Source organism: Ochotona curzoniae, unplaced genomic scaffold, assembly GCF_017591425.1.
Source record: "Ochotona curzoniae isolate NIBS_2020 unplaced genomic scaffold, NIBS_Ocur_1.0 contig_50, whole genome shotgun sequence".
NCBI classification, from domain to species: Eukaryota; Metazoa; Chordata; class Mammalia; order Lagomorpha; family Ochotonidae; genus Ochotona; species Ochotona curzoniae.
This window is the reverse complement of record NW_024466446.1, coordinates 3063186-3084278: the sequence shown is the minus strand read 5'-3', so window position 1 is coordinate 3084278 and position 21093 is coordinate 3063186. Positions and strand designations below refer to the sequence as shown.

The 21093-nt window shown below is 43.8% G+C and overlaps 1 protein-coding gene across 25 annotated transcripts in view; it reads right to left on the bottom strand.

Moving 5' to 3' along the window:
* Positions 1 to 21093, bottom strand: part of TLE4 (TLE family member 4, transcriptional corepressor) — a 130450-nt gene that overhangs the window by 89863 nt on the left and 19494 nt on the right. For 22 of the 25 annotated variants that reach the window (XM_040988824.1, XM_040988829.1, XM_040988821.1 and 19 more), the window contains one exon: positions 6379 to 6441. The exons of the other annotated variants lie outside the window; for them this stretch is intronic. In XM_040988824.1, the coding sequence (XP_040844758.1) occupies positions 6379 to 6441 (63 nt within the window). The remainder of the gene's footprint in view (positions 1 to 6378; positions 6442 to 21093) is intronic. 25 annotated transcript variants of the gene reach the window in all.

Here is a 21093-nt window from a genome sequence, read left to right as displayed (position 1 = left end):
GAAAAAACCTCAAACTTCTGAGAATTTTTCATTCACTTCCTAAGATCAAACAGGTCATAATGCTACCCAACGGACCTTGTCAAAAATTCAACCATCACCAAAACTGTGGTTACCAAGATCAACTAAATCAGTCAACCCATGGAACATGAGACAGAATCATGTCCTCCTATGGCCCATTCAGTATTATGGGAATCGATATTCATAAGTTACTATATCTAATGTGAAAATCAGATTCTAGGGCCCGGCGTGATGGCGCAGTAGTTAAGGTCCTCGCCTTGCACACCCGGGATCCCATATGGGTGCCAGTTCTAATCCTGGCAGCCCCGCTTCCCATCCAGCTCCCTGCCTGTGGCCTGGGAAAGCAGTCGAGGACGGCCCAAAGCTTTGGGACCCTGCACCCGCGTGGCAGACCCGGAAGAGGCTCCTGGCTTCGGATCGGCATAGTATCGGCCCGTTGTGCTCACTTGGGGAGTGAATCATCGGACGGAAGATCTACCTCTCTGTCTCTCCTCTCTGTATATCCGCCTTTCCAATAAAAATAATAAAAAATAAATCTTAAAAAAAAAAAAAAAGAAAATCAGATTCTAATACGAAAATCAGAAAAGTGGGCCAATTCCTCTGAAGCCTCCATCCGTGTGGATGTTCTCTCAATACGCAACTCTGTCATAATGCATCACCAGAACTGCCTGAACGGCGCCAGCTGGGAAGTAGGCATGCCCTGTGTAGGCATACAGGGTTAAGCCATCACCCATGATACCGGCATGCCATATGGTCACTGGTTCAAGTCTTAGCTGATCCCACAACCTGCTAATGCAACTGGAAAAGCAGTGGAAGATGGCCCAAGTGCTTAGGGCTCTGCTACTCACACGGGAAACCGAAAAGCAGCTCCTGGCTCTGGCTTCAGATTGGCACAGGCTCTGCTGCTGTGGTCTTTCAGAGGGTGAATCAGCAGGTGGAAGATTCTCTCCCACCTACCACCATTTCTCCTTCTCTAACTCTGCCTTTCAAGTAAGTAAATAAATCTTAAAAAAACAAATGCCCTTGCTGGAAAGGAAAGAACGACCATGGACTTGATAACCGGGAGCTGGAAAGCACTGATTCTAACAAACCCCTGGGTTCTCTCACACTGCAGTAAGGTCTGTTTTTCAGGCCACTTCAGGTATGGTTTACAGAGTCTAAAGCCCACGTCATCCAAATGGGCCCGGTTTCATGATGCAAAACAATCCACCAGAGCTATTTTTCCTGAAATGTCTTAAAATGCCCTCTAAAGGTGACCTACTTTTCTTCCATGCTGTCTTGGAGAGGGATACGATCAAAAGTCTTAAGCCTGAGTGTTCTGTTAGACCCCTCCTGCAACCGAGAGGTTTCTTGAAGAAGCTTGTGTCTTTCTTTCTAAAACACATATCCCTTCTCTTACACTTGGTTTTCAGGAACTCACCCAGGACTACATTTCCAGGTCACTCTTGTCGCTGGGTGTGGCCAGGTAACTAGGTGCTGGCCACTGCAAAGAGGGCAAAAATGAGAGCATCTCCCACATTACACACTTAGAAGGAAAAGACCATATCCATTCTATACTCCCTTCCTGCCAGTGTAAGGTCCAATGATGCTAGGAATGATAAACACTTAGTACAGAAAGACCATCAGTTCACAAACCCTGGTACCAAATTAGCCTTAGTTGCTTCTATGCCAACCGCTATGAGACACAGAGAGAGAATCTTTTACTTCGATTCAACCACTGCTCTAAGATTTCTGCTGAAGCAACTAAATGGCCAGACAGGCACTTCACACCTTGCTTACGCCTCATCTACCATCGTTAGAGTACAGGCCTCCCTTTCTGCGGACGAGGAAGCTGCAGCCCAGAAAAGCTGAGCCATATTGCTCAACAGAAGGCAGGAAGCAAGGCGCTGAGGGAAGATTCGGTCCTGGGTCTGCCTGACCCCCAGCTCTTATCACATTGCCACTTGCATAACACAGTTTTTCCAACAAACTCTGTTCCTTGTTATCGGAGCAACAAGTTTCTAAAAATACAACTGGACCCTGAGGAGAGATTTGCAATTATAATGTAATAAAACTTTCACCTACTGACCTACAGCCTATTAAAACTTCTCAAAGATCTTGGGAACGTCTTGTTGATTGCAGTGAAATGTACCCTGCCTGTTTCAAAACTGTCCCCCTCACCAGGAAACAGGAGTACAAAAAGCACAGCTGTCCTTCAGACCCGGCACTCAGCTAAGTAGCTGACACTTAACACTTCATCTAAAAGGTTATGAAAAATACTAGCTTACCAACAATATAAATTATCCCTTTCTTTTGGAAGTTAATCTCTATGGAGCAGTGGCCGCAAGAGTGGCCAGGCCAAGCTAAGTTCCCAAAGACACTGCCAGCCATTACTGTCAAGTCTTACCTCGAACTCCTTAATAAGTCCTTTCCCTTCCAGTGTTTTAAGACCTAAAACACCCTACCAGGGAATTCAATTCCCCAGAAGTGCAACAAGAAAGGAGGGAGGGAAAAATGGCGTTGACTAGGCCAAATGCTTTACCTTTTAATCTACGTAATACACATCATACAGGTGGGATTAGTGCCTCCATTCTACAGGAGCACCAAGGCTTAGAGGGGTCAACTTTCCCAATGCAAAGCCGCTCAAAAGACAGAATTAGGTTCAATTCCAAAGTAGCAGAAACACTGCCTCTGTCAGGAGTGATGTACAATTTTCAGTCCATGTCAGACTCTTCTTAGAAAAGACAGTTGTCTTCCTGAAGTGTGAGGTGGACAAAGAGCCACTACTGGGAGGCAGGACAGCATCTGCTACAATTCTTGACTTTTCCCGAGGACTTTAAAGGATCTACAAGCTGTATCTTGATTGCCAAAGGGGCCAGGTGAAGGAGACACAGAGGTTTTCAGCTAGCTCTGTGCCCTGGGCCCAACTTTAATTTATGCCTTTAAAAAAAAAAAACAAACTCAATAAGAAGGAAATTAGAGAAAGACAGCCAAAATGCAACGATTGCAAAGGGGAAGGAAAATCCACTGATTCTCACAAAAAGAAACTCAAGGGTTCTTTTTCACTGCAGTAATACTACAACTAGTCCACAGGAGGCTCTTATTACATGCTAAGCTGTCCAAGTCTACTCCCATATAACCTCACAGTCCTCAGCCATGCTCCATGCCACCATTACCCTCAGTGTACGGGCAAGCAAACTGCGGCCTTGGGGAGGCAAGTTTCCTTTGCAGGTCATCAGCCGACCCTAGCTGGAGTCAGCCACAAGCTCTGTAGACTCAATCTCAGCCTACTACGGAACCACCAACTCAGAGCTGATTGCCTCCAACGCTTCCTTCTAGCAAGGAGTGAAAACCAGGAGACAGCACAACTTTTCTCTCCCTTACGCTTCACCTCCTGCAGATGAAACAGAAGCGCGAGAAGACGCAGCAGTCTCATCCACTCCTAAAAGCTAAAGACTGGCAGGAAGCAAAGAGCAGCCTCACACACAGGGACTCGGAAGCTTCCTTGAAATTCTGATATTGGGAATGCTATGAAATTCCAAGAATTCAGCAACATCCTTTGTCTCCTGCTGAAGATAGTGGAACCGGAGGGCATGTGAGTGCAAGAGCGTATCACGAAAATATGCATGTGTTACAATTTTTTAAAGTTTTAGTAAAATCTAATGGGAATTTTTTGCTGATTTTTTTTTTTTTTTTTTTTTTTTTACTACAGACACACTAATCACGCACTTGAGCTACTTATTTTAAGACGTGGAGTTAAAACCACATTATTTAGTAGTTAGCATTCGGTGGTGCATAATTTTTTTAAGCTTAGAAAGTATAGTAAATGAGATACAAGCAATATTAAGCTGGCACATTAGGGGGCTAAATTAAAAATACACTTCATCTATATGCACATAAATTTACCTCTTGTTTGTGCTAGACGCCAAAAGCTCGACTTGAGTTGCTTCAAAATCCCTCCAAACATTGCCCTGTAGCTTACACACTGTAGTCACTGGGAAATAATTTTGTTTTTCTCTAGATAGAAGCATTTAATTTTTAAATAAAAACATTTAAGATAAATTCTCGTGCTGCAGCTGCCACTCTGGCAGGGCGACTGTCACACCGAGAGCTGGTGTTAAAGGATCAGATTAAGAGCCTTCAGTCCTGGCACGGAGTGATGCTTGCAGCCATGCAAGAGTGATTCTCCATGCCTCTGAAGAGACAGGAAATGGAATTCATCTTCCACTAATGTCCTGCCTCCTCCCTCCCTCCAGATTACAGTCCATCTGGCCTCAGGGAAGAAGCAGGAACTCTGATCTCCCAGAATGGCCTCAAAGAGGAGACAAGGTGGGAAACATTCAGACAGAAAACATTAGAGAGCTCATGTTTGGATAGCAGGAAAACACAGCCCACACACTGAAGACAGAAACACATCTTAGGAATCTAAAGAGGAAAAAAAAAAAACAAATTCAAGCTAAGAAGAAAAAGAAAAGATAAACACAGAATTAGGATTTTGGAAACCATAACATAAATCACTGTAAATGAATCAAGAAGTTTAATCAAGAAATATCAAAGTATTTTGGAAATAAAGAGAAGAAAGGAGCAGACCACTAGAGCAGAGGAAAGGAGCTGACCACATCTCCCCGTGGTTTTCCGCGACTGGGTACAACTTCCTCAGCCCATCAATTCCAGTCTAGTCTTACTCAGCACCACTATCATTACACATCCTGTTCCTACTGGGCCAATGCACAGAAGCAACATGTCATGTGGGAAACTGATGTGTTGGTAAATCTGCTCTACCAACACCCTCCCCCCAAGACCTCCTTCCATTTCTGAACCCTAACCCATAGACACGGCAGAAATTCCACAGCAACAAAGTTCTCTGGGTTATTAAAGCAGCAGTCTATACTTCCAAGGGCCCAAACTCTAACACTGACCCAGGGACAATTATTCAAACTTTCCCCTGCCACCCGGGGGTATGACATCCCAGCTTGGTAACAGCTCTGAAAGCCGTATCATTCCTCCTGTTCTCCATCACCATTGCACAGAGATCCTAAAGCAGAAAACATACACTGGTTTGGACCAGAACGGAGCAGCCAGGCTTTCCAAACGAAACAGAAATACTGTGTGTGTTTCATTCACCACACCATCTAATCTAACCATAAGCAAATCCTAAGTAAAAGCAGGTAGATGCAGATACTACAGGTGGTGCTTCTGTAGTCAGAGAAAGTCAATAAGGCCTTTGTTGGGCGGGACAGAAAGGACACTGCCAAGGGCTGTGAATGACCTATGCCTCCTCCCGAGACAGCAGCTGAAGGCGATCCCTGCTTGCTGCGATCAAGCCAGTGCAGAGCAGAGCAGTCCCATGCAGTCATCCACATAGCTACATCACACCCACATGCTGAAATACTGGCTGCTTGTTAACAGCAGCATCTACCCACGGGCAGACAAGAGGTCACGCTGCTCTCCTGAAGGGCAGTGACAACACAGGGCAGCCCAGTGTCTCTTTCTGGCTACATGACGCACAGATACTCCGCTTGTTCCTGCTTAACAGCTAGTCTCAGCTGGAGCAGGTAGAAAGTTCAGTAATCCAGAAGCAAAAATGATCTCTTTCCCAATACCCTCAGTTACTACCAAGGCAGGCAAGCAAACAAGCAAAGAGAGAGGAGGGATAAAGAGGAAGCCACCGGGTACCTGAAATGCATCTCTTCATTCCAACCAACCTATGAGTTGGCTAACAACATACGCTTCTCTCTGGCTGTGCACCCAATGAAGCTAGTGAGCCACAGGGCAGGCTTTGGCCATGGACAAAGGTACTCGTCACCAAAGCTGAATTCTGAGAAAAATGGCACTCAGAAAAAGGGATGTAGAGGCCATCTTACAAGTTGTTTCCCAAAGGTACACACAATATTAAACCTAATAGGTAAGAATGAGTAACTTTCTAAAAGCAGCTGGCCAAAAGTTAGTGTCAGTTTTTTGTTTTTTTTTTTTACCATGTAAAATCTTTCTATTTGAAATGTCCCTGTGCCAGCTCTAAAGGCCCAGAGACTAAAACGTAATACAAAGTCTTGTCTTCCTAGCCATTTTCCAAGCTGCTCTACTGAATGCCATTATGAAATGCAGGTATAATCCTCAGCAGCATGTCACGGTATGATGACAGAAAAACATTTTGAAAATTGAATTTTGCTTAACACATTGGAAACTCTACCACTATATAACACATTTAAGAGTGTATCACAACACAGCATGCTAATAAGGCACAAAAATTAGAGTAAGATCACCGAGTTCTTAAAAATAAAAAAAAAAAAAGAGACCAAAAGGCTAGAGATTCGGTCCCACAATCCCTTTTCTGTAAAACAACAAAAATGAAAACTCTTAGCCTAAAATCAACCACCTTACCTCTTGGGACAGGAAAGGAATGACTTGGGCACAGATAGCATTCAGTCTCTTGACAATCTCGGCCTGCAAAAAAAGAAAAGGAAAGGCATAAATACAACAGTCAGCCGATTACAGATTCCCAAATTATTAACAGAATGATATTATAAAAAAACACTTTATATTCTGGCTGGCATATTTCCTAAAACTAAAGGAAATTCATTTCACCAGCAAGCCCATTAAAAAGAGGCAGTGACAACAGTACCACATTAACAGCACAACTTGTTAACCAGCATTCATCTTAAAAAGTTAACCTTCAAGTATCAGGGCAGCAAAAAAAAAAAGTTAATTTTCACGACCAGAATTCCATTTTCAAAAGTCTTCACCAGCTCACTTGCCCACCCTGATGCTATGTTCCAGGAAATCCCAATTCTGTAAGAGTCCTAATAATAGACACGTTCTTGTCCACATCTCAACTCCTTCCATTCATACCAAGTCAGTGCATTTATGTATGCGTGGTCTTTGCTTTAAAAACCTTGGCACTGAGATTTAATACTCAGTCCCCAACCTCCTTAAAGGAACAGTACATAACCTAACCAAATGGGCCGATTCATTAGTCAGATTCTTAGCTACACTTTGCTCAAGCATGGGACGAGTGCTTCAGCCACAAGGATGTGTACTGCTAAGGTTCTCCATATGCTCAGGTGTAGTAATGATATACTTAGTACTGACTCATCTATCTGGTGACTGCCTTTGGAGATGTTACCTTTTCAACATAAATCTGCAAAAACCCAATATCGGCAGATAATGGAGTTTGTTTTCTAATAATTTTTGCAAGAACAGACAAAAATTCTGTTCCTATAGTTAAGTTTAATATCAACAAGATACACCAACACTATTTTCTTTAAAAAGCTACCCAGGAACACAGCAGGTAACGCCGCCACGAGCAACAGCAGCATCCCATACGGGCACTGGTTCTCGTCCTTGCTCCTTCACTTGCAATGCTGACGGCCTGAGACAAGCAGCGGGGTCCCTGGCATCCACATGAGATACCCGAATGAAGCCTCTGGTTTTGGCCTGGCCCAGTGCGTGCTCACTCACTTGCTAACTCTCTCTTTTCTCCCTCTCCTTCCCCCAACCCTTAAAGTAAATAAATCTTAAAAAAAAAAAAAAAATAGAAAGCTACCCACACCTGCACTACCGTTCATCTTTTGTGTTCAGATACTGCCTTATATATATATACTCTGTGAAATGGGAGCACATCATTTTTTACACCAGACAGCTTAGATGCTAATGATGATGTGGAAGAACAAAGAGGTGAAAGTGTTGTAAGGCAGAAAACGTAAAGCAATTACTGTCCCTGAGGCATTCTTCAGATAAATCCCACCCAGGGTCAGTTCCTCATCTTCTAAGAGGACAAAAATGCTCTTTTTCTTGCTAAGTCATTACCCGGGTGGCAGCAATACTGAGCTTGTGCAATCCAAGCTTCCTTCTTTCATCAGTACCCCTTCTGACTTGGTAGTCAAGCAATCTTTTAAATGCTGGCCAAGAGAAAATACAAATTCACCATGAAGTTTCGAGCCTAAGCTTTCCATTCCAGCCTGCATTCCTAACAGGATGGACAAAAAGCCAGTACCACTAAGCAGCAGTGAATAAGTAGCCAACTGTGCCGCCCTGATTTAATTTACCGCACTGGCCCCATGGAGCATTTAGCCAGCCTTTAAGAATGCTTAAACCACCATGAAAAGATGCAGTGGGAAGCACCAAACCACTCTCCACCTGGAGGAACATACCACTGTGGTTGAGGGGTGAAATTCCAGGGTGAGTTAAGAAAATAAAGTAGCCTTCACCGGGCTGGAAGCACTGTGTCTCAAAGGCATTGGGCTGTTAAGCTTTCAGTAGGGAGAGGTGGAGGGGAGAGAATAAAAGATAATGAGACACTTTGGGGCAAACCAAACTGATGATTCTAATGCTTACAGCCATCTGCCAAGCATATTTTCCTCATTATGTTGTTTACATAAATAAAATAGTCCCTTGCTAGGAGGGCTGAGAAACGCGTGGGCACAGAAGAAAGCGGAGTTCTTGAGTTTGCCTACAGAATCTAGGCAATGATAACTACTCTAAGGAAATGTAGTCCTCTCGCAAAAATACGAGGCCAAACAGCATTCAGCTTCTTTGGACCCGAGCAACTGTTTGAGAAAAAAAGTTCTACAGCTTCTCACAAATGAACCTGAAAAGGACAAAAGTCCTCTTACTAAGTCATGTGTTCACACACATGGCAGGAAGCAAGCGTCCAACTTATTTTCCAAAGGTCTCCTTTTGTTTAAAAGACTTCTTAATTTCTTTAAGTTGTCATGCCAATGGATTTTCTTGGGCAGGCTAATTGGCAGCGGGAGGGGGGGAGGACAGTGGGATGTGTGTGTGATTTCATAAAATTAAGCAGGTCATTCCTCACTTTGAAAGCTAAAGTTGCCTTGGAAACACTGCGGCTTCCATGGTCATCTAATTTTGCCTCTTTTGTCCCAGAGGACTCAGCTTTAGGGAGGCACCATTTATTTACAGGCCTTTCCACTGAGCTTCAGCGATCAGCCAATAATACTGTGGACACACACTTCTAATAGCCTATGTTTTGAAACTGAGTCTAATCTAATGGCGTGGGGCCCAAACTCTTTTTGCAGCACAGCCATTAAAGGATGTAGGTTATTGCTGTTGTCACCATTGATATTTGTCATTGTAATGTAATTAGGGCCCTAAAATGATGCATTACAGCCCTTGGCACAGCTTCTATTAAAATCTTTTCTTCTGCTCACTGAACTGCGACCTGCTTTCTGATGAATAACAGACAGACAGCTTTAGGGTAAGGAGCAGATTCATCAAAGAAGTATTTTTCAGCTTTGGGGAAAGAAGGAAAAAAAAAAAAAAAGAAAGAAAGAAACCAGGAGGAGAAGCACTAGGGGAGGAAAGCCACAATACACATTTGAATTTCATCTGACCACTTGAAATTCTGATTGCATCTGATGAACCTTGCTTAGACAATATATTCCCAGTCTTTGAATCACATGGCTAATCAGGGCTGTAATCTGCTATCCATCAGCCTATGCCAGCACCAGAGCTTCCAATCAAATTTATAGGTGATGTGGGTCACGCATCCTTGAGCAAGCATTCACGGATAGCCCACTGCAACAAGCAGAGGCTCGGAAACACTGCTGTGAGGGCTCCTGCACATCCTAATCACATCCCATGTTTTATGGACACTGCTCAAGCGCTGCCTTTAGATACCCATGATACTCAAGAACAGCAATAATGACTCCAATTGTCTATGTCAAAATGTAACAAGGATGGTTTGGGCAGCCACACTTGGTCAAATACATTAAGGATTCACTTTTCACTTGTTTTATGTCCATGTACCCATCAGGATGTTCATTTGCCGAATTAAAGTTATACACATCATATTATCTTACCCTCAACTCACCACCATTCTCTCTTTCTGTAACTCCCCACCTTTATTTTATAGCAACTTGCAAAAGCAATCTACAAATGGTCCAATCATCCCTACTAACAAAGAAGCATGGCTTGGGCAAAACACCCTAGGGAAGTCACCAAAAGGGTATCCCATGGGAATCTCTTTTCCATGCAAGCACCTGTCACAAGAACTCCAGCGGGCTAACTTTCAGGTGAGGCTGGACAGGAAGTAAGCAGGAAGAGCAGTTAGCAAAGAACAGGAAACTGTCATCCCTTCTGCCCTCACCTTCCAACAAGGAAGACTCACAGCTAGGAGTACTGCTTCCTAACACACAGTGTCATGTGTGTTACAGACAGAATATCCAAACTCAATCACTGGATGAAAAAGTGACAAATACTAAAACTCAATAACACATTCACATCTCCTTTATCACTTACAACAAATTCTGCTAGTCATTTAAATAAAACAGGAAACTAGTTAAGCCTATACTTGAATTTAATTACATCCCTTCGAACAGACCTGATGTAATAAAAAAAGCTAATTTTGATTATTTCTGCCTTTCTTTACGGTTTCCTTTAAAAAAGGAAAGATTTTATGTTAGCAACATAATAAACTTGACAGTATTGATATATCTAGCGACTTTAGTAATTCAATGTGATATGTCAAAAGCATAGTTGGTTTAAAAAAAAAAAACGCTTCCTGGGGTTTTTAATCTCTCATCAAAACAGGAACAATATTACTACATGTGTATTATTGAAATTAAACAGAATAATAAAGCATTATTAGGAAACCATTTTAGCAGCTAACTTAAAAGCAGTTATAGCTTCAGTAAAACACTGTTGGAGGCTATTTCACCATTATTTTATCTCTATGTCAGTCTCTTTGCCAAAATTTTTGTTCAAAAGATGACGACTTTATTAAATGTTTATCAAAACCATACATTCTCACCCATTACAAACATATTTTTAAAGTGATGAAAAATGTCTACTTATTTTGCTTTTAATGTCTTTTGGAAACACCACCAATAAATCTTGGAATCATCTCCAAGACTTCACCACTACAGAACCAACACGATATTTTTTTCAATTTCAATTAGAAAATAAATTATCATGATTTGCTCACTGACTGGTTCCAAATTTCCAGAAGTAACTGGACAACTATTGGAATTGGTTGTGCTTGACCCTACAAGTCAGAGGACTGGCGAGAAAACTTCTCTGAGAACAAAACTCTAGACTAAATACAAGAGAAATATTCAAGCAGCACTATTTCTCTAAACTATTAATTCAATATCTGATCATCAGAATTCAACTTGACAAAAGAGAAAAGAACACAAAAATATATTATTATGAACTCAAAGTTTGGAATAGGCCCATGGGTTTGAACCAAAGGTGTTGCTAACATTGCCAGCAACTTGGTAATGTTCTATTTTAGTTTGAGTTCTTATTTTGGCCATATTGTTAAATCTGTGCAAAATAATAATTAGTACTTAATACACGTACAAAATATTTAATACATCTGATTATATTTGTGTAGAATACTTAATAAAGCAACAAAATGATACAACATTTCAGAATCTGTTTAATAGGACCCCTATCAGCTTCTGAAAGTACTGATCTCATTTGGGTCTTTTTTTTTTTTTGCAAAATACTAATAGTAAGCTGTCTTTAATAGCTTTGCCTATTACCCATTCCCCAATGAAATAATAGCTTATTTAGTGCTTAATTCATATTGCCCTGAATAATATGAACACGCCAATATTCAGCCATTTTTGAGTCCTTGTTCCAGGGAGTCTAAGTGAAGCAAGCAATGTCAATTTGGTGTTTTTCAAATAAAATCTAAGCCACTTCACTGTACATACCCAGTATACAGCTAAGTTAATGAAATACACTTAAGCAACAACTGGTCCTAACAAGTGACACGAGGCTACTGTTTGTGGGGTTAACGCAAGGAGACAGTCACAGTATACCTATACTTCATGGAACTATTCCCATTGTTGCTTTAACAAAGGGAGAGTTTTAGAAGCTGTTTCTCAGAGGAAATTCTTACACATCGATTATCCTACACATGTTTTCCTACATCTTCTAGATTCTGATTACAGTGTTCCAATGTTAAGAATGAGTGATGAGAATGAAGACCATTGTAGCAGAGGCTTAATTACGTTTACAGGGTAAGAAAATTTCATTCTCAAGTCTCCAAAACACTGTTAACTACTGTTATTAACATGGCTGTCCTCAGTCTTACCAGTGAGAGAAGGGGAACAAAGTGACTGGTGAGCTGAGAGGAGCCTTTCCAGAACACAACGGAGCTGCTCCTGGAGCCTGCCACCCTGAGCCACCGCTATGGCAGTGTGCCCCAGGCACACACTTGGTTTCTGTTCCTCCACCCTCCTCCCTCTCCTGCCCAGCCCTCTTCACATCTCTCTTATACCCTCACACACATCAATGTGCAGGTGCCTTCAATGCTGACTTAAAATTAAGCATTTTCATACATCGCTATTGCGGAGCGGACAAATTCCTTCTGGTGCAGAACATTCAGCTTCGTGTCTCTTCAAATGATATATGTAATGTTGAGAAATACTTGAACTCTGAAGAACTTCAAGTATAGGGGGGAAAAAAAAGACCAGTAGTCCTTACCAAATTCTCATTTGGGATAAAAATTAACAGGTAAACAACAAGCCACATGTGGCTTTTTTGGTGTTTTTTCTGTCTTTTCTCTTAGGTTGACACTAAACTTCCTTGTCCTATCACTTCTTGTTAATCCATTTTTCCATAAATTTCCATCTGCACCCATACTTCTTTCCTCTTCTTCCAGTTCTAGCATAGCCTTCAGTGGTTTCTTCCTCATTCTCTCAATTATATCAAATTTCCATTATTTGCAGCCATCACTGGCAAACATTCTCTTGAACTCCTCCATTGTCTTCTCCCCATGATAAGTGACCAGCTCTTATTCAAACTACAGTGTTGAACTTTTCCTGTCTGCCAGATACCATTACTCCACACACTTACAGGCCCAGACATAACGGCCAAGTGAATCCTCCAGGTGCAATCTGGCTAGAGCAGATGGCACAGTGAGGACAAAGGAAGGCATCCCTCTCCTAGGTCCATGCACTGACAGTTTCCTCAAATAGGGCTGGCAATATTGAAACACATGTAAGTTAGGAGAAAATCAAATCCCCACACTGTGATGCAATGGATTTTATGAGTGCCAGCTCAGACCCTGGCTGCTCCACTTTGAATCCAGGTCCCTGCTAATATGCCTGGGAAAGAAGACAGCCCAAGCACTAGAACTTGTGACAGCCACATGAGAGACTCCAATGAGTCAGGCTCCCAGCTTACGCCTGGCCTAGCCCCAGCCACTGTGGACATTCGGGGAATGAACCACAGGAACGAAGATCTCTTTCTCTCTCACTCATTTACTCATTCTCCCTCCCTCTCAATTTTGCCTCTCAAATAAATGAATCTTGAAAAAAAAAGGGGGGGAAGAGAGGGAGGGATAGGAGGGTGCAAAGCATGAATACATCACCATCATTTTGTCCACAGAACAAGTATTTGCCAAACACCTACTTGGTACCTATCAGGAAGATTTTAGGCGTTGAACGGAGATGCAGAAGTGAGCAACACAAGTAAGTACTCATTGTCAGAGCTCATATCACACCGGCAAGCAACAGAGAAGCATGTTCATAAAAGTGTATGAGGAGGAATTTTACATAATGAAAAGACAGCCCTGGCATGCATGGTGAATACAATGTGAACAAGACAACAGAAAAATAACTTAGAAACTGATCAAAAAGTTGAGGTGCAGCCAAAAAACAGAGCATGCTGAATACGGCTGAGTGTCCGCTCCTCTGAGATGACAGGGGCTCAGAAGTAGGGCAGTGCTTTGGGGAGTATCTGCATACATGTAACAGGATATCTTAGGAATGAAACTCAAGTCTAAACATGAAATCTATGTCTCATATACATCTTAACACACATAGCCTGAGGGTAATACACACTATTTTTAGGGCACCTGCATCCTGATCGTGACATGTCACAGAAACCTTGGCATGGAATTTCCCTTTTCCCACTCAAAGATTTGAACATTTTGGAACATTCCTGACTTGGTTAGGAATGTTCAGCTTTTACCATGTTTTACAGATACTAGTAACAAGCACAGCATCAAAGCCTCTGATGTCAGTTTCAACAAGGTTAAACGATTTCCTCCTGCGGGACATCTCCGATGTTCTCTCCAGACAGGACCAGATAAACATCGACTATGGAGGCCTTCCTCCTCCAAGCTCTCGGGGAAATGAGATTCGGTGGGACACACTACAGTGGTCGGTGGTTTTCAACACTGGCTATACATACGGAAGCATTATTAGACAACCTTGCAAATAAACGCCAGCCCAGGCCTCACCCCAGACCAATTAACTCACAATCTCCCAGGAAAGAGTCTAGGTTTATGCATGTCATTTGAAAACTCCCCAGGATTCAAACTCATTAAACTGGAGCACAGGACACATGCAGCACAAGGCCACTTGGATGGACAGTCGGGGTCTACTGCAACCAGGCTACAGGTCTCCAACACCACCCTAACGGGCTTCAGCTCCTTCCGGACAGTGGTGAAGCTCTATTCCGGGCAACTCCACAGAAAGCGGGGCAAAGCACGAGACCAGTGCAAACCCCACAGTGCGCCTCAGCCCTCTGCCTCCACTTGGCACCGAGTGTGAACGGTTGCAGAAGGATAGGAGAGATTTATAACCACACAATGCACCACAGAGCCAAGATGGAGGATGAAGCATCGTTTCAGAAAAGCAACATGAATTCCCAAAACACCCCAACTTGTGAAATTCAACAAGAGATGATCAGGCCTTGGCCCTACTTTAAAGCTAGAAGCTGCGGCGGAGAACAGCAATTTATATGGAATTGATCAGATTCCTTTAGGTTGTCTATACTATAGTAGGGGAGATTCTAGGATAGCACAGGGGTTTTCTAGGATAGCCCAACACAGTAGCCTTGCAGCTCAAGCCCTCACCTTACATGTGCCAGAATCTCATATGGGCACTGGTTCTAAATCCCAGCTGCCCCACTAACCATCCAGCTCCCTGTTTGTGGCCTGGGAAAGCAGTCAAGGACAGCCCAAAGCCTTGGGATCCTGCACCCGCGTGGGAAACCCAGAAGAGGTTCCTGGCTCCTGACTTTGGATAGGCGCAGCTCAGGTCATGGAAGCCACTTGGGGAGTAAGTCAGCGAATGGAAGATCTTCTTCTCTATCTCCTCCTCTCTGTATATCTGACTTTCCAATACAAAAAAGGCACAGAGAAACAGATACCACGTGATAATGGCCCTGATGGGACACAGAAGAGCTTCAGAAACCTGAGGACAAGAGGAGGCATTAATTCTGATTTAAGGGAAAAAGAACATGGGAGCCATATGAATCCCACAAGTCTTGACAGTTGTGAGGAGTTGACAAAAGAGTAGGCAAACAATAGGATTTACATCACTCATAGCAAATGGGAGACATGGGGGTAGGGAAAACAATGACAGAATACTCAGTGCTTAAAAATGCTTCACAGAGGAACTGTTCTGGGTAACTAAGAGTGAGGCAAACCTGACCGACTCAGCAGAGGAACAGGGACAAGGAGTGGACAAGGGCCAGCCTGCAAACCGGCGTGGGGCATTCGCAGAGCAGGAAAAGTCTATGAAAGGGACAGCGGCTGCACAAGATGAGGACGGAGCAGCAAATTCAAAAAAGCATACTGAAGCAGGACTAGGGTCAGGCCAGGTACAGGATCACTCTGGCTCCTGGCAAGGTAAAGTCTTTCAATATAGAGACAAAAGATCCTGACCAGGACCCTAACCACCAGTGTCAACATTCAGGGAGAGCTAGCTCCGGGCTAGAGTTCACTTAATTATCACAACAATTGTTAAGAGGATTACTTTTGTCCCCATTCTACAGATGGCCATGAAGAGTTAAGTGGTTAAAGATCTATGATCAGATAGCTAAGAGAAGTAAATAAACCCCAGGAGTAAATTGCAGAATATCTGGTGATTGGCTGGGTGTGGCTGATAATCCCCTGGCTCCCTCAGGGTTCCAGCCTGTGAGACGGGATAAGGATCAGTGCAATGCTGGAGCGAGGATGCCACTGGGGGACCTGCTGAGCTGGATACCTGGGAAACATCCAGGAATGATGAAGACACTCAATGATCTCAAAAGAGCTCAGGGATATGGGGGGCGGGGCGGGGCGGGGGGGTGACTGGAATTTATCTACTTTACAGAGTGAATGAGAGCACCCAAGTAGAGCAGAGAATAAAGTCGTGTTGATAATATTAACAGGATTTCTAGGAGTAGAAAACAGCATGTAAAAAACAAATTAATTGTACCACCCCCTAGGACAAAGCATACAGCTGGCCTTTTGAATCTGCAGGCTCTTTTGGCATACTCCAAGCACACTGTGTTAGGCACTACCATCTAGAGATGACTGGAAGTACAGGAAAAGATGTGTGCTATGTATAAACACTGTGCCATTTTGTATGAGGGACTTCTTGAATACTCATGAATGCTTCTCTCTACCAGGGATTCTGGACTCCATCACCTGGGGATAGTCAGAAAGGATCAGCCAAAGTGCAGCTTTGTACTTCGAATCCCAGGGAAGTGACTAGGGAAGGTGAATGCTGTGGTTAAGACAGCCAGCCAGGCAGCACAGCCTACAGCGTGATAACAGGGTGCTGGATGGGAACCCAGAGCGCCCACAGCTCCAGTGACTTCACTAGATCTGGAGGAGCAGGGAACCCAACATGGCACTGTGCTGTTCACGGGAACAGGCCAAGCACAGGCTCGTGTTAGGGCTGAGTTCTGGGGGACAGTCAAGGACATACATCGGACGAACTCAGACCTCACTGATAAAAAGATTCTGGAAAACAGACAAGATGCTGTGGAACCTCAGAAAACCCAGGGTGGCACTACTAACTAACCTAGCTGCACCAGGACTTTAAGCAAACCCAAGTTGACTACAAGCTCCATTCTGCAACCAGAAAATGGGAAAGCACAGCTGCCCTAGAACTGGATGGCAGAAATACTTATGGAAGGAGATGTATGAATTAAGATTCCTTAAAGTAAATAGTTCTGTTTTAAGGCAGGAGTGAGATTAGACGGTCCTACAAATTGAGTTGCTGCGTTGTTAGGTATCGATTCAAGCTTAGGGCTCTTTCAGTCTCTCAGTTAAGCAAGCCTCCCTTCTGTAATTTACACTGCACGGGAAAAGGGCTGCAAGGCCCTTGAGCAGGTTGAGGACAAGGTGGGGGGCTGATGGCAGACTCACTGGCAATAACAGACAGTAACTCCTCATTGATTGGAAGGAGTGAGGTCACAGGCTGGGCCCCAGAAAATGTGCTGTTTCTCCACTTTCTTGCACTGTGACCCAGAAAAGACATTCTCGGTATTTATGGTTTGCTGTTGGCAAAGAATCACTCTTCCTCTTTTCTTGGTAAGCAGATACTAGCCCTGGACACAGTAAATTTTTTTTTTTTTTTAATGTGTTGTAAATGGTGTCCGAACGTTGGTTTTTTTTTTTTTTTAAAGATTTATTTTTATTATTTTTTTCATTGGAAAGGCGGATATACAGAGAGGAGAGACAGAGAGGAAGATCTTCCGTCCGATGATTCACTCCCCAAGTGAGCGCAACGGGCCGATACTATGCCGATCCGAAGCCAGGAGCCTCTTCCAGGTCTCCCACGCGGGTGCAGGTTCCCAAAGCTTTGGGCCGTCCTCAACTGCTTTCCCAGGCCACAGGCAGGGAGCTGGAAGGGAAGCGGGGCTGCCGGGATTAGAACCGGCGCCCATATGGGATCCCGGGCGTGCGAGGCGAGGACCTTTAACCACTTGCGCCACCGCGCCGGGCCCCAAGGACACAGTAAATTTTATATACAGTGGTAAAGCATGAAGAACATCATCAGGTTGGGGCGGGGGAGGGAGCGAGTGGGAGGTTGGGCTTAATTGCAGAGCTCCTCTAGCAAAGGCAATTCTGAAGTGTAAGAGGACATCAGAAAAATTACAGGAGACTTAGAGCAACCTCCTTTCCCTTTGGTAAATGGTAGAAGACAAAAAAAACAAAAGCCGTCTAAGATTGTAAACGTCATCAAAAGAATTTAAGTTGTGCATTAACCAGAGCACAAATGGCAAAGTTTCATATGACTTCCTATTTGTCAATCTGTGCAACTACTTTCACTTACTGTCCCACAATGCACATGTCTTATCTATAACCTAACTTGTTTATTTTTCTAGATTATACTTTGTTTTGTGAACTTTAACCTCATCTATTCCTAACTTAAACTGCCCTAGTAAACCTTAAGCACTGCTACAGGGGAGAGCCCCCACACTCAGGGATCCCAACCAAAGAGGGAGATAATGGGCTACACTGGAATGTCAACCAACTGTTTAGTTCAGCTAGGTGGGTTGTTTTGTAAAGATAAAGACATTCTTCCCAGAAGTAGTACTGATTCATATTCTGGTACAAGCTGCTTATCTGATTAACTATCATTAACAGAGAGTTCACAGGCCCAGAGACCACAGGGCAAGAGGCACTGCTGTGTGGCAACTCTCCTCGGTCACACGCTAGACACGTCTCTGCTGCCACACGTATGTCCCTTCAAAGGCAACAACAGAATTGTATCCCAACAGCCCTAAGAAATGGAGCAGTCTTTTATCTCCTATCTGGTTTACCTGGAAAGCCCAGAGTCACAAAAACTCTTGGGTAGAAGACCTAGACATTAGTTTAGACATGCCATTCAGTGTGAGGGGCTGAGGCTGTGCCACAGCCAACAGAAAGAAAGAGCCCCAAACTCAAGCCAGTGGCATGATGCATCAACCTGCCACCTGCAGAGCCAGCATCAGTTCAACTTCTGGCTTCCTCAATTATGATCCAGCTCCCTGCTAATGCGCCTGGAAAACAGTGCAAGTTGGCCAAGTGCTTGGGTCCCTCTACCCATGTGCGAGCCCCAGGAGACAGTCTGGGCTGCTGCGGTCATTTAGGGAATGGATTAATAGATTAATAGATGGAAGACCTCTCTCCTCCTCCTCTTTTTCCTCTCTCCCTGTAATTCCACCTTTCAAGTAAGCAAATCTTACGAAATAGAAAAGGATCTCAAATTATAAATTGCATCTTCTTATTTATAAAAATGATTATCAAATGGCTGGGTTAAAGAATACTTAACCAAATTGTTTATGATAAACATATGCACAACATATTCTTCCAAAAATCAGGGAGTTTGATTGGTTTAGCTCACATTTAAAATCTGCTGAAAACAAGTGTTCATGAAAAGCTAAATTAAAGCAAGGTATACTTCATGATGCTTTGCCCATTTACCTCCAACATATTGCCCGGAAATTACAAGAGACCTGTTGGAAGCGAAGGACAGAATCTGTAGGCTGCCCTTCAGGAGCAATTTGATACCAACCAACCAATTACCAGTAGAAATCAAGCCAGGCAGGCTACCTAAAGCACACAACCCTACATCCATTTCCAGCAAGCACTGGGCCCAGGACCTCCCCTCCACAGTCTCCTAACCCATGGATGCTCAAGTCCCTTCCACAAAAGGTCAACAAGTTGCATAAAACCTACAGTTATCCATTTTTCCTCCCCACATGTGAGATCACCTTCTAGATTATTAGTAAAACTCAATACAATTGCTATGTAAATGGTATGCTGAACTGTTATATTGACAGAGTAAAGACATGAAAAATGTCTGCACACCCAATGTGATTTTCTCCCTCAGTCATGTTGATGTGTGGTTGGGCTGGATCGCCAGATGTGGAACTCTGGAAAACAGAGCATCGCCCCTTATAATGACCGCAGTGTGTAGCATATTTCGAGGACACAACTCTGAAACTTCAGCAATGAAAGACGACGCAGACACTCATCTTGACATTCTAAACGTGGAGTCTCATCTGGGCAGCAACAGACTCCCAGGAAGCAGATCCACACAGAGAAACAGGGGAAGCCGGGGCCAGAGCAGGGGCTCACACGCTCGTCCCTCTCCCTGTGGTTCTGGCATGCTACAAGGGCACCACAGCTAGTGCCCCGGCCATTCCACTGCCGATCCAGCTCCCTGCCTATGCACCGGGAAAACAGAGGATGGCTCGAGTCTTGGGCCCCTGCAGTTACATAAGATACCCAGAAGAACCTCCTGGCTTCTGCCTCTGGATCAGCTCATCTCCAGCCATGGCAGCCATTTGGGGAATGATCTTTGTGTCTCTCCTTCCCTCTGTAAATCTGCCTTTCCAATAAAGAAACAGATCTACAAAAAGCAAAAATGAGAAAAATTGTGGAAAGATGTTGGCTGTTTGCTACTCAAAAGCAATCACTAGACACAGCCACTGGGCCAATAGTCTGCATATCTGAGCCTTTGTTAGAAATGCAGAACCCTCGGCCCAGCCCCATGCCTAGCAGTAAAATCCCTGCTTTACTTGCACATGCCAGGATCACAGACAGGCACCGGTTCTAATCCCGGCAGCCCCGCTTCCCATCCAGCTCCCTGCTTTTGGTGTGGTTGGCACAAAGCCTTGGGACGCTGCACCCAAGTGGGAGACCTGGAAGAGGCTCCTGGCTCTTTGCTTCAGATCAACTCAGCTCCAGCCATTGAAGTCAGCTGGGGAGGGATCCAGGAGATAGAAGAGCTTTCTTTCTGTCTCTCTGTATATCTGCCTTTCCAATGTAAACAAATAAATCTTAAAATAGATAGATAGATAGATAGATAAATAAATAAATAAATAAAATGGAGATCACCAAGCCTCAACCCAGACTACAGAAATGAAAGGATTCAGGTAGGGCCCAGTGTGGTAGCCTAGTAGCTAAAGTTCTCATCTTGCATGCACCAGGATCACATACAGGCACAATTCTAATCCTGGCTGCTCCACTTTCCATCCAGATTCCTGTTTGTGACCTCGAAAACAGTCAAGGACAGCCCAAAGCCTTGGGACCCTACACCCACATGGAAGATCCGTGTGTTGTCCACAGAATTTAAAAAAGTATTGTGTTGTCCACAGAGTTTAAAAAAACAAACAAACAAACAAAAAAACCCTGCATAGTGACCAATAGATAAAAACTAAGTGAAAGACCAAAGGCTTATTTTGTCACCTTCTTTTTTGCATTTTAAACTATTCGTTTTCTCCTCTGCATCTGGCCAGTACCGGCTGTCAGCCACACACTTGTGGAGATGCTAAGGGCCGCCCGTGTCTGCCTCTGCAGGCCCTGCCGCCGCGACAGGAGCAGAGCCTGCGGGGACTCTCTCCCCTGGGATT